Source organism: Oncorhynchus tshawytscha, linkage group LG33 (assembly GCF_018296145.1).
Source record: "Oncorhynchus tshawytscha isolate Ot180627B linkage group LG33, Otsh_v2.0, whole genome shotgun sequence".
Classification (NCBI taxonomy): domain Eukaryota; kingdom Metazoa; phylum Chordata; class Actinopteri; order Salmoniformes; family Salmonidae; genus Oncorhynchus; species Oncorhynchus tshawytscha.
This window is the reverse complement of record NC_056461.1, coordinates 49,399,092-49,412,826: the sequence shown is the minus strand read 5'-3', so window position 1 is coordinate 49,412,826 and position 13,735 is coordinate 49,399,092. Positions and strand designations below refer to the sequence as shown.

At 49.5% G+C, this 13,735-nt stretch overlaps 1 protein-coding gene across 1 annotated transcript in view; it reads right to left on the bottom strand.

Annotated features, from left to right (window-relative positions):
• The window catches only part of LOC112237416 (thrombospondin type-1 domain-containing protein 1), a 49,513-nt gene that overhangs the window by 24,604 nt on the left and 11,174 nt on the right, over positions 1 to 13,735 (bottom strand). The window contains exon 2 of the mRNA XM_042311249.1: positions 4,113 to 4,245. Within this exon, the coding sequence (XP_042167183.1) occupies positions 4,113 to 4,173 (61 nt within the window). The 5' untranslated portion in view covers positions 4,174 to 4,245. The remainder of the gene's footprint in view (positions 1 to 4,112; positions 4,246 to 13,735) is intronic.

Here is a 13,735-nt window from a genome sequence, read left to right as displayed (position 1 = left end):
TGCCCGTCTCTGTGTCTCTCTCTCTGCCCGTCTCTGTGTCTCTCTCTGCCCGTCTCTGTGTCTCTCTCTGCCCGTCTCTGTGTCTCTCTCTCTCTGCCCGTCTCTGTGTCTCTCTCTCTCTCTGTCCGTCTCTGTCTCTCTCTCTCTGCCCGTCTCTGTCTCTCTGCCTGTCTGTGTCTCTCTCTCTCTCTCTGCCTGTCTCTGTGTCTCTCTCTCTCTCTCTGCCTGTCTGTGTCTCGCTCTCTGTGTCTTGCTCTCTCTGCCTCTCTCTCTCTGCCTGTCTCTGTCTCTCTCTCTCTGCCTGTCTGTCTCTCTCAGTTTCCACCTCATTTTGTGGGCAGTGAGCACATAGCCTGTCTTCTCTTGAAAACCAGGTCTGCCTACGGTCACCTTTCTCAATAGCAAGGCTATGCTCACTGAGTCTGTACATAGTCAAAGCTTTCCTTAATTTTGGGTCAGTCACAGTGGTCAGGTATTCTGCCGCTGTGTACTCTCTGTGTCTCTGCCAAATAGCATTCTAGTTTGCTCTGTTTTTGTTAATTCTTTCCAATGTGTCAAGTAATTATCTTTTTGTTTTCTCATGATTTGGTTGGGTCTAATTGTGTTGCTGTCCTGGGGCCAGCTTGCTTGGGGACTCTTCTCCAGGTTCATCTCTCTGTAGGTGATGGCTTTGTTGTGGAAGGTTTGGGAATCGCTTCCTTTTAGGTGGTTGTAGAATTTAACGGCTCTTTTCTGGATTTTGATAATTAGTGGGTATCGGTCTAATTCTGCTCTGCATGCATTATTTGGTGTTCTGTCTCTCTCTCTCTGCCTGTCTCGGTCTCTCTCTCTCTGCCTGTCTCTGTGTCTCTCTCTCTGCCTGTCTCTGTGTCTCTCTCTCTGCCTGTCTCTGTCTCTCTCTCTGCCTGTCTCTGTGTCTATTTCTGTCCGTCTCTCTCTGTATCTTTGTAGTACAGGGCTGCAGTGGCATTGTGATGTGAGAATGCCGCTGTGTATAGGTCACATCCTGTCACACCCTACAAAAGGACGAGGGTGGAGGAACAGACTGCCCCTCCCTTCAACCATCTCCCTCCATCTCTTCAACACTCTCCCTTCCCCTCTCTCCCTTTATTTCCTGTCCCAGTGGTCTTTCCTCTCTCAGCAGGTTTGAATGGGTTTGGTTGACCTTCATACTAAAAACATATGTCCCTATTGGCACCCTATTCCCTATTTAGTGCACTACTTTTGACCAGGACCCCATAGGGAATAGGGTGCCAATTGGGACAAACTTCAATAGCAAGAGGTAGAGTAGAACAAAGAGAAGTGAGATTTTTTTAAAGTGTGTATTTATAGAAATCAACTTTGTTGTGTGCATGTGTGTTTATGTGCCTTCAGAAAGTCACACCACTTGACTTGTTCCAGATTTTGTTTCGTTACAAATTGGGATTAAAATGGATTTAACAAAATACTGTAATGTCAAAGTAGAAGAAAAATTCTAAAATAAAAAGTATATATATATATATATCAGTGCCTTGCGAAAGTATTCGGCCCCCTTGAACTTTGCGACCTTTTGCCACATTTCAGGCTCCAAACATAGATATAAAACTGTATTTTTTTGTGAAGAATCAACAAGTGGGACACAATCATGAAGTGGAACAACATTTATTGGATATTTCAAACTTTTTTAACAAATCAAAAACTGAAAAATTGGGCGTGCAAAATTATTCAGCCCCTTTACTTTCAGTGCAGCAAACTCTCTCCAGAAGTTCAGTGAGGATCTCTGAATGATCCAATGTTGACCTAAATGACTAATGATGATAAATACAATCCACCTGTGTGTAATCATGTCTCCGTATAAATGCACCTGCACTGTGATAGTCTCAGAGGTCCGTTAAAAGCGCAGAGACATCATGAAGAACAAGGAACACACCAGGCAGGTCCGAGATACTGTTGTGAAGAAGTTTAAAGCCGGATTTGGATACAAAAAGATTTCCCAAGCTTTAAACATCCCAAGGAGCACTGTGCAAGCGATAATATTGAAATGGAAGGAGTATCAGACCACTGCAAATCTACCAAGACCTGGCCGTCCCTCTAAACTTTCAGCTCATACAAGGAGAAGACTGATCACAGATGCAGCCAAGAGGCCCATGATCACTCTGGATGAACTGCAGAGATCTACAGCTGAGGTGGGAGACTCTGTCCATAGGACAACAATCAGTCGTATATTGCACAAATCTGGCCTTTATGGAAGAGTGGCAAGAAGAAAGCCATTTCTTAAAGATATCCATAAAAAGTGTCGTTTAAAGTTTGCCACAAGCCACCTGGGAGACACACCAAACATGTGGAAGAAGGTGCTCTGGTCAGATGAAACCAGAATTGAACTTTTTGGCAACAATGCAAAACGTTATGTTTGGCGTAAAAGCAACACAGCTCATCATCCTGAACACACCATCCCCACTGTCAAACATGGTGGTGGCAGCATCATGGTTTGGGCCTGCTTTTCTTCAGCAGGGACAGGGAAGATGGTTAAAATTGATGGGAAGATGGATGGAGCCAAATACAGGACCATTCTGGAAGAAAACCTGATGGAGTCTGCAAAAGACCTGAGACTGGGATGGAGATTTGTCTTCCAACAAGACAATGATCCAAAACATAAAGCAAAATCTACAATGGAATGGTTCAAAAATAAACATATCCAGGTGTTAGAATGGCCAAGTCAAAGTCCAGACCTGAATCCAATCGAGAATCTGTGGAAAGAACTGAAAACTGCTGTTCACAAATGCTCTCCATCCAACCTCACTGAGCTCGAGCTGTTTTGCAAGGAGGAATGGGAAAAATGTCAGTCTCTCGATGTGCAAAACTAATAGAGACATACCCCAAGCGACTTACAGCTGTAATCGCAGCAAAAGGTGGCGCTACAAAGTACTAACTTAAGGGGCTGAATAATTTTGCACACCCAATTTTTCAGTTTTTGATTTGTTAAAAAAGTTTGAAATATCCAATAAATGTCATTCCACTTCATGATTGTGTCCCACTTGTTGTTGATTCTTCACAAAAAATGAAATGTGCCTGAAATGTGGCAAAAGATCGCAAAGTTCAAGGGGGCCGAATACTTTCGCAAGGCACTGTATATATATATATGTATGTACATATGTGGCAGGTAGCCTAGTGGTTAGAGTGGAGGGGCGGCAGGTAGCCTAGTGGTTAGAGTGGAGGGGCGGCAGGTAGCCTAGTGGTTAGAGTGGAGGGGCGGCAGGTAGCCTAGTGGTTAGAGTGGAGGGGAGGCAGGTAGCCTAGTGGTTAGAGTGGAGGGGCGGCAGGTAGCCTAGTGGTTAGAGTGGAGGGGAGGCAGGTAGCCTAGTGGTTAGAGTGGAGGGGAGGCAGGTAGCCTAGTGGTTAGAGTGGAGGAGAGGCAGGTAGCCTAGTGGTTAGAGTGGAGGGGAGGCAGGCACCTAGTGGTTAGAGTGGAGGGGAGGCAGGTAGCCTAGTGGTTAGAGTGGAGGGGAGGCAGGTAGCCTAGTGGTTAGAGTGGAGGGGAGGCAGGTAGCCTAGTGGTTAGAGTGGAGGGGAGGCAGGCACCCTAGTGGTTAGAGTGGAGGGAGGCAGGTAGCCTAGTGGTTAGAGTGGAGGGGAGGCAGGTAGCCTAGTGGTTAGAGTGGAGGGGTGGCAGGTAGCCTAGTGGTTAGAGTGGAAAAATCCATTAAAAATCCTACAATGTGATTTTCTGGATTTTTTTTCTCATTTTGTCTGTCATAGTTGAAGTGTACCTATGATGAAAATTACAGGCCTCTCTCATCTTTTTAAGTGGGAGAACTTGCACAATTGGTGGCTGACTAAATACTTTTTTGACCCACTGTGTGTGTGTGTGTATGCATGCATGCATGTATATATATATATATATATAAAAGTAACCCAGAATGACATCTGCATTGCTTGCTGTTTGGGGTTTTAGGCTGGGTTTCTGTACAGCACTTTGTGACATCAGCTGATGTAAAAAGGGCTTTATCAATACATTTGATTGATATGACGCTCCATTCCAGCGTGGCCAATAGGAAGAGGAGCAACGGCGTGGAACCCCGTGGCAAAGTTTTGTTCCAGGCCAGCACTAAAACCCTCAAGCCCCTCCCACTCACCGTATCCCAGCGTGGCCAATAGGAAGAGGAGCAGCGGTGTCGGCGTGGAACCCTGTGGCATTCCGATGCATGAGCCCCGGAACCCCCGCACTGTCACACCGCATGACACTCCTCCTCCAACATCCCAAAGGCTCTGAGGAAACACACACAGACCAATCAGGACACACCAATACAAACTAATATGGTGCTGTTAGTGGGACAACATACTCAGATTGTTACCTGGTGATATGGTGCTGCTAGACAACATACTCAGAATGTTACCTGGTGATATGGTGCTGCTAGACAACATACTCAGAATGTTACCTGGTGATATGGTGCTGCTAGACAACATACTCAGATTGTTACCTGGTGATATGGTGCTGATAGACAACATACTCAGAATGTTACCTGGTGATATGGTGCTGTTAGTGGGACAACATACTCAGATTGTTACCTGGTGATATGGTGCTGCTAGACAACATACTCAGAATGTTACCTGGTGATATGGTGCTGCTAGACAACATACTCAGAATGTTACCTGGTGATATGGTGCTGCTAGTGTTAGACAACATACTCAGAATGTTACCTGGTGATATGGTGCTGCTAGTGATAGACAACATACTCAGAATGTTACCTGGTGATATGGTGCTGCTAGTGATAGACAACATACTCAGAATGTTACCTGGTGATATGGTGCTGATAGACAACATACTCAGATTGTTACCTGGTGATATGGTGCTGCTAGTGATAGACAACATACTCAGAATGTTACCTGGTGACATGTTGCTGTTAGTGATAGACAACATACTCAGAATGTTACCTGGTGATATGGTGCTGATAGACAACATACTCAGATGTTACCTGGTGATATGGTGCTGCTAGACAACATACTCAGATGTTACCTGGTGATATGGTGCTGCTAGTGATATGGTGCTGCTAGACAACATACTCAGAATGTTACCTGGTGACATGTTGCTGTTAGTGATAGACAACATACTCAGAATGTTACCTGGTGATATGGTGCTGATAGACAACATACTCAGATGTTACCTGGTGATATGGTGCTGCTAGTGATATGGTGCTGCTAGACAACATACTCAGATTGTTACCTGGTGATATGGTGCTGATAGACAACATACTCAGAATGTTACCTGGTGATATGGTGCTGTTAGTGATAGACAACATACTCAGAATGTTACCTGGTGATATGGTGCTGATAGACAACATACTCAGATTGTTACCTGGTGATATGGTGCTGCTAGACAACATACTCAGAATGTTACCTGGTGATATGGTGCTGCTAGTGATAGACAACATACTCAGAATGTTACCTGGTGATATGGTGCTGATAGACAACATACTCAGATGTTACCTGGTGATATGGTGCTGCTAGTGATATGGTGCTGATAGACAACATACTCAGAATGTTACCTGGTGACATGTTGCTGTTAGTGATAGACAACATACTCAGAATGTTACCTGGTGATATGGTGCTGCTAGTGATATGGTGCTGCTAGACAACATACTCAGATTGTTACCTGGTGATATGGTGCTGATAGACAACATACTCAGAATGTTACCTGGTGATATGGTGCTGCTAATGATATGGTGCTGCTAGACAACATACTCAGATTGTTACCTGGTGATATGGTGCTGATAGACAACATACTCAGATTGTTACCTGGTGATATGGTGCTGTTAGTGATAGACAACATACTCAGATTGTTACCTGGTGATATGGCGCTGTTAGTGATAGACAACATACTCAGATTGTTACCTGGTGATATGGTGCTGATAGACAACATACTCAGATTGTTACCTGGTGATATGGTAGTGATAGACAACATACTCAGATGTTACCTGGTGATATGGTGCTGATAGACAACATACTCAGATTGTTACCTGGTGATATGGCGCTGTTAGTGATAGACAACATACTCAGATTGTTACCTGGTGATATGGCGCTGTTAGTAGACAACATACTCAGAATGTTACCTGGTGATATGGTGCTGTTAGTGATAGACAACATACTCAGAATGTTACCTGGTGATATGCTGTGACAACATACTGAGTGATAGACAACATACTCAGATTGTTACCTGGTGATATGGTGCTGTTAGTGATAGACAACATAATCAGAATGTTTGGTGATATGGTGCTGTTAGGTCTGGGACAAAATACTCAGATTGTTACCTGGTGATATGGTGTATCTCAGTGGGACAACATGCTACAGTTGTTACCTGGTGATATGGTGGTTAGTGTGTTTAGTGGTACAGCATTACTGTGTTTAGGGACAGCATTACCTGTACATGTGTTTACCTGGGTATTAGCATTACTGTGTAACGTGTTTAGTACAACATTACTGTGTTTACCTGGTGATATGTTAACTGTGTTTAGGGTACAGCATTACTGTGTTTACCTGGTACAGCATTACCGTGTAACGTGTTTAGGGTACAGCATTACTGTGTTTAGGGTACAGCATTACTGTGTTTAGGGTACAGCATTACTGTGTTTAGGGTACAGCATTACCGTGTAATGTGTTTAGGGTTCTGATCCCACTTTCATCTTTTAAATCGCTAGGATGAAAAACACACTCACAGCGCGACCCTCGGCTCAGTCACACTCACAGCGCGACCCTCGGCTCAGTCACACTCACAGCGCGACCCTCGGCTCAGTCACACTCACAGCGCGACCCTCGGCTCAGTCACACTCACAGCAAGACCCTCGGCTCAGTCACACTACAGAATGCGACCCTCGGCTCTCAGTCACACTCACAGTGCGACCCTGGCTCAGTCACACTCAGTGTTCGGCTCAGTCACACTCTCTCCTAACTGAAATAAACGTAATTACTGCCTGTAAGCACAATGGAGCTGCTCCTTCTCCTCCCTAGGTAATCCCCTCATAGGTTGTGTGTTTAGGGTCTCTCTCTCCTGCTTCTGTCTCTCTCCTGCTTCTCTCTCTCTCTACTGTCTGTGTTTCCTGTACATCATTACTGTGTTTCCTGCTCTCTTCTCTCTCTCCTGCTTCTCTCTTACTGTGTTTCTCTACATCATTACTGTGTTTCTCTCTCTCTCATTACTGTGTTTAGGGTCCCTCATTACTGTGTTTCTCTACAGCATTACTGTGTTTAGGGTCCCTCATTACTGTGTTTAGGGTACAGCATTACTGTGTTCCTCCCTCTCTCTCATTACGTGTCCCTCTGTCTTCCTCCCTCTCTCTCTCCTCCTCTCTCTCTCTCTCGATCCCACTCATCCTTCTCTCTCTCTCCTGAAAAACACACTCTCCTCCCCTCTCTCGACCCTCTCCTCCCTCCCTCTCTCCTCCCACTCTCCCCTCCCTCGCTCCCCTCTATCAGTCTCCACTCTCAGCCGACCCCCTCTCTATCCTCCCACTCTAGCGCGACCCTCGGCTCAGTCCCACTCCCCTCTCTCTCCTCGGCTCAGTCTCCCTCTCTCCCCTCTCCCCCTCTAACTCCCTCTCTATCCTGCCCCCTCTCCCTCTCTCTCCCTCCCTTCTCCTCCCCTCTCTCCCCCTCCCCTCCCTCTCTCCTCCTCTCTCTCCTCCCTCTCCCTCTCCCCTCCTCCCTCCCTCTCTCTCCTCCCTCTCCCTCTCCTCTCCTCCCCTCCCTCTCTCCCTCCCCTCTCCCTCTCCCTCCCTCTCCTCCCTCTCCTCCCCCTCCCTCCCTCTCTCCTCTCCCTCCCCCTCCCTCCTCCCTCTCCTCCCCTCCCTCTCTCCCTCCCCTCTCCTCCTCCCCCTCTCTTCCTCCCTCCCTCCCCTCTCTTCCTCCCCTCTCTCTCCCTCTCTCTCCTCCCTCCCTCTCCTCCCCCCCTCTCTCCTCCCCTCCCTCTCTCTCCCTCCCCTCTCTATCCCCCCTCCCTCTCTCCTCTCTCTCCCCCCCTCTCTCCCCTCCCCCCCCTCTCTCTCCTCCCCTCCCTCCTCCCCCCTCTCTCTCCCTCCCCTCTCTCTCCCCCCCTCTCTCTCCTCCCTCTCCCTCTCCCCTCCTCCCTCCCTCTCCTCTCCTCCCCTCTCCCTCTCTCCTCCCTCCTCTCTATCCTCCCCCTCCCTCTCCCCTCCCTCTTCCCTCTCCTCTCCCTCTCCTCCCCTCCCTCTCTCCTCTCCTCCCCTCCCTCTCTCCCTCCCCTCCCCCTTCCTCTCTCCCTCCCTCCCCTTCCTCTCCTCCCTCTCTCCTCTCCTCCCCTCCCTCTCCTCCCCTCCCTCTCTATCCTCTCCCTCCCTCCCTCCCTCCTCTCCCCCTCCCTCTCCTCCCTCCCTCTCTATCCTCCCCCTCCCTCTCTCCCTCTATCTCCCTCCCTCTCCTCCTCCCCTCCCTCTCCCCTCCCTCTCTCCCCTCTCTCTCCTCCCCTCCCTCTCCCCTCTCTCCCCCTCTCCCTCTCCTCCCCTCCCTCTCTCCCCTCTCCTCCCCCTCTCCCCTCCCTCCCTCTCCCTCTCCCTCTCCTCCCCTCCCTCTCCTCCCCTCTCCCCTCCCTCTCCTCCCCTCCCTCCCTCCCTCCCTCTCCTCCCCTCCCCTATCCTCCCCCTCCCCCTCCCTCTCCTCTCCTCCCCTTCCTCCCCCTCCCTCTCCTCCTCCCCTCCCTCTCTCCCCTCTCCCTCCCCCCCCCTCTCCTCCCCTCCCCTTCCTCTCCTCCCTCCCTCCCCCTCCCCTCCCCTCCCTCTCCCCCTCCCTCTCCTCCCCTCCCTCTTCCCTCTCTCCCCCCCTCTCTCTCCTCCCCTCCCTCTCTCTCCTCCCTCCCCCCTCTCCCCTCCCTCCCTCCCTCCCTCTCCCTCTCCTCCCCTCCCTATCCTCCCCTCTCCCCTCCCTCTCCTCCCCCCTCCCTCCCTCCCCTCCCTCTCCTCCCCTCCCCCTATCCTCCCCCCTCCCCTCCCTCCCTCTCCTCCCCCTCCCCTTCCTCCCTCCCCTCCCTCTCCTCCCTCCCCCCTCCCTCCCCTCCCCCCTCCCTCTCCCTCCTCCCCTCCCTCTCTCCCTCTCCTCCCCTCCCTCCCTCCCCCTCCCTCCTCCCTCCCTATCCTCCCCTCTCTCTCCCCCCTCCCTCTCCCCCTCCCCCCTCCCTCTCCCCCTCTCTCTCCCTCCCCTCCTCCCCCTCTCCTCCCTCCCCCTCCCTCTCCCCCCTCCCTCTCTCTCCCCTCCCCTATCCTCCCCTCCCTCCCTCCCTCCCTCTCTCTCCCCTCCTCCCCTATCCTCCCCTCCCTCCCTCCCCCTCCCTATCCCTCCTCCCTCCCTCCCCATCCTCTCCTCCCCATCCTCCCCCCCTCCTCCCCTCTCCCCCCCCTCCCTCCTCCCCTCTCTATCCTCCCCTCCCTCCTCCCCTCTCTCCCCCTCCCTCCCCTCCTCCCTCTTCCTCCCTCTCCCTCTCCTCCTCCCTCCCTCTCCCCCCTCTATCCTCCCCTCTCCCTCTCCCCCCTCCCTCTTCCTCCCTCCCTCTCCTCCCCTCTCCTCTCTCCTCCCCTCCCTCTTCCTCTCCTCCCTCTTCCTCCCCTCCCTCTTCCTCTCCTCCCCCTCCCTCTTCCCTCTCCTCCCCTCCCTCCCTCTCCTCCCCTCCCTCTTCCTCTCCTCCCCTCCCTCTCCTCCCCTCCCTCTTCCTCTCCTCCCCTCCCTCCCTCCCCTCCCCTTCCTCTCCTCCCTCCCTCTTCCTCTCCCCCCTCCCTCTTCCTCTCCTCCCCTCCCCTCCTCCCCTCCTCTCCCCCCCTCCTCCCCTCCCTCTCCTCTCCCCCCCTCCCCTCCCCTCTCCTCCCCCTCCCCTCCCCCTCCCTCCCTCCCCCTCTCCTCCCCTCCCCCTCCCCTCCCCTCTCCCTCTCCTCCCCCTCCCTCCTCCCCCTCTCCCTCCCTCCCCTCCCCTCTCCATCCTCCCCTCCCCCCTCCCCCCCTCCCCCTCCCCCCTCTATCCTCCCTCTCACTCTCCCCTCCCTCTCCTCCCCCTCTCACTCTCCCTCCCCCTCTCCTCCCCTCCCTCCCCTCCCTCTCTTCCTCCCCTCCCTCCCCCCCTCCCCTCCCTCCCTCTCCCCTCCTCTCTCCCTCTCCTCCCCTCCTCTCCTCCCTCCCTCCCTCCCTCCTCCCCTCCTCTATCCCCCCCTCTATCCCCCCTCTCTATCCTCCCCCTCCCTCCCTCCCTCCCTCTCCCCTCCCCTCCCTCCCCTCTCTCCCCCTCTCTATGCCTCCCCTCTCTCTCTCCCCCTCTCCCTCTCTCCCCCTCCCTCCCTCTCTCCCCCTCCCTCTCTCCCCCCTCTCTATGCCTCCCCCCCTCCCTCTCTCTCCCCCTCCCTCTCTCCTCCCCTCTCTAGCCTCCCCTCCCTCCCTCTCTCTCCCCTCCCTCTCTCTCCCCCCCCTCTCCTCCCCTCCCTCTCTCTCCCCCTCTAGCCTCCCCTCCCCCTCTCCTCCCTCCCTGATACAGTTTTTACATACAGTGTGGAACAGTGAAGTTAAAATAACTGTCTGGTGATAGAGTTTTATTTAGCAGGGAATACACTGTCTGTGTGTCTGTCTGTGTGCGCATGTCTGTCTGTTTCCTTTACAGAACACCCTCTGTGTTCTGTTAGACAGGTAACTCTTTATCCACAGCAGGGGGTGTAAAGCCAGAACACCTACGTTTTTCCAGCAGCAGACTATGATCGATAATGTCAAAAGCTGCACTGAGGTTTAACAAAACAGCTCCCACAATCATTTTATTATAAATTTCTCTCAGCCAATTTTATTTTACCTCTATTTAACTAGGCAAGTCAGTTAAGAACAAATTCTTATTTTCAATGACGGCCTAGGAACAGTGGGTTAACTGCCTGTTCAGGGGCAGAACAGAGATTTGTACCTTGTCAGCTCGGGGATTTGAACTTGCAACCTTCCAGTTACTAGTCCAACGCTCTAATCACTAGGCTACCCTAGGCTACCGCCCCAATCATCAGTCATTTGTGTTGTGCTTGTTGAATGTCCTCCCCTATAAGCATGCTGAAAGTCAGTCAATTTGTTTACTGTAAAATAGCATTGACAAGATAAACACCATTTTTTCCAGAAGTTTAATAAGGGTTGGTAACAGCCTGATTGGTCGGCTATTTGAGCCAGTTAGGGGGCTTTACTATTCTTAGGTGGGGGAATAGTTTTTGCTTCCCTCCAGGTCTGAGGGCACACAATTTCTATTACATTTCTGTTTAATATCTGCTTAAATAGAAGATGTGGCAAACAGGAGTGGCAATATCGTCCGCTATTATCCTAAAATAAATTCCATCCAGATTGTCAGACCCCGGTGGCTTGTCATTGTTGATAGACAGTCATTTTTTCACCTCTTCCACACTGACTTTAAGGAATTCAAAATTACAATGCTTGACTTTCATAATTTGGTCAGTTATACTTGGATGTGTAGTATCGGCATTTGTTGCTGGCATGTCATGCCTAAATTTGCTAGTCTTACCAATTAAAAATAAATAATTTAAAGTAGTTGGTAATATCAGTGGGTTTTGTGATGAATGAGACATCTCATCGAATGATGGAGCAGAGTTTGCCTTTTTGCCCTAAATATCATTTAGGATTCTCCAAAGCCTTTTTACTATCATTCATTATGTAATTTCTCTGTTTCATAGTGTAGTTTATTCTTCTTTATTCAGTTTAGTCACATGATCTCTCTAGTTGCGGTACGTTTGCCAATCCGCTAGCAAACAATTGTGGCATTGGAACGCCGGAGTGTCAATATTATCTCGTAATAAAACACATCTTCTACATCTTCTGCTGCAAACAGTCATTAGTCATTCCAGGCCAAGCGGGCTACATTGCAACCTAACTAGCTGAGTAGTTAGTAGTAGGTGTTGACACAGAGTTCTGACATTTTTCAGGGTGGAGTCGGGCGTCTGTTTCATCGGCCCATCCGGTATGAACAGTTGGAACAGCCGGAGTTGAAGTCGTATTCAAAGTCGAAAAGGAGGTTAGTAACTGTCAGTCTGATGTCCAGAAGTGTTTGACGGTCATAGGTAGTATGAACTTTGATAAACACGATAACAAGTCAATAGCAGGTTGAAACTCTTAAGATGTAGTAATGATACCGATAGAAGAAGAAAAAAACAGGAGGTTGGTGGAACCTTACTTGGGGAGGACGGGCTCCTGGTAAGGAATGGAATGGAATCAGTGGAATTGTATCAAGTACATCCAACAGTCCAGGTCCATTTGTTCCGTTCCGGACATTATTAGGAGCCTCCACTGATACGCACACGATACAAAAAGTTAAAATGGAAGAAAATCAGAAATATTAGAATGAGCAATTATATAAGTCCAGATTATAAATATATGGACAGAAAAGTGGACAGCAGTAGTTATATAGGATGAACCATGACCAGAATACAGTAGATACAGTTGAAGTCAGAAGTTTACATACACCTTAGCCAAATATATTTAAAATCAGTTTCACAATTCCTGACATTTAATCTGAGTAAAGATTCCCTGTTTTAGATCAGTTAGGATCACCACTTTATCTTAAGAATGTGAAATGTCAGAATAATAGTAGAGAGAATGATTTATTTCAGCTTTTATTTCTTTCATCACATTCCCAGTGGGTCAGAAGTTTACATACACTCACTTAGTATTTGGTAGTATTGCCTTTAAATTGTTTAACTTGGGTCAATGTTTTGGGTAGCCTTCCACAAGCTTCTCACAAGAAATTGGGTGAATTTTGGCCCATTCCTCCTGACAGAGCTGGTGTAACTGAGTCAGGTTTGTAGGCCTCCTTGCTCGCACACGCTTTTTCAGTTCTGCACACACATTTTCTATAGGATTGAGGCCAGGGCTTTGTGATGGCCACTCCAATACCTTGACTTTGTTGTCCTTAAGCCATTTTGCCACAACTTTGGAAGTATGCTTGGGGTCATTGTCCATTTGGAAGACCCATTTGTGACTGACTGATGTCTTGAGATGTTGCTTTGATATATCCACATAATTTTCACCTCCTCACGATGCCATCTATTTCGTGAAGTGCACCAGTCCCTCCTGCAGCAAAGCACCCCCACATCATGATGCTGCCACCCCCGTGCTTCACGGTTGGGATGGTGTTCTTTGGCTTGCAAGCCTCCCCCTTTTTCCTCCAAACATAACGATGGTCAAAAAATACGATCTTTGTCCCCATGTGCAGTTAGTTGCAAACCGTAGTCTGGCTTTTTTATGGAGGTTTGGAGCAGTGGCTTCTTCCTTGCTGAGCAGCCTTTCAGGTTATGTCGATATAGGACTTGTTTTACTGTGGATATAAATACTTTTGTACCTGTTTCCTCCAGCATCTTCACAAGGTCCTTTGCTGCTGTTCTGTGACTGATTTGTACTTTTCACACCAAAGTACGTGCATCTCTAGGAGACAGAACGCGTCTCCTTCCTGAGTGGATTGACGGCTGCGTGGTCCCATGGTGTTTATACTTGCATTCTATTGTTTGTACAGATGAACGTGGTACCTTCAGGCGTTTGGAAATTGCTCCCAAGGATGAACCAGACTTGGAGGTCTACAATTTATTTTCTGAGGTCTTGGCTGATTTCTTTTGATTTTCCCATGATGTCAAGCAAAGATGCACTGAGTTTGAAGGTACGCCTTGAAATACATCCACAGGTACACCTCCAATTGACTCAAATGATGTCAATTAGCCTATCAGAAGCTTCTAAAGCCATGACA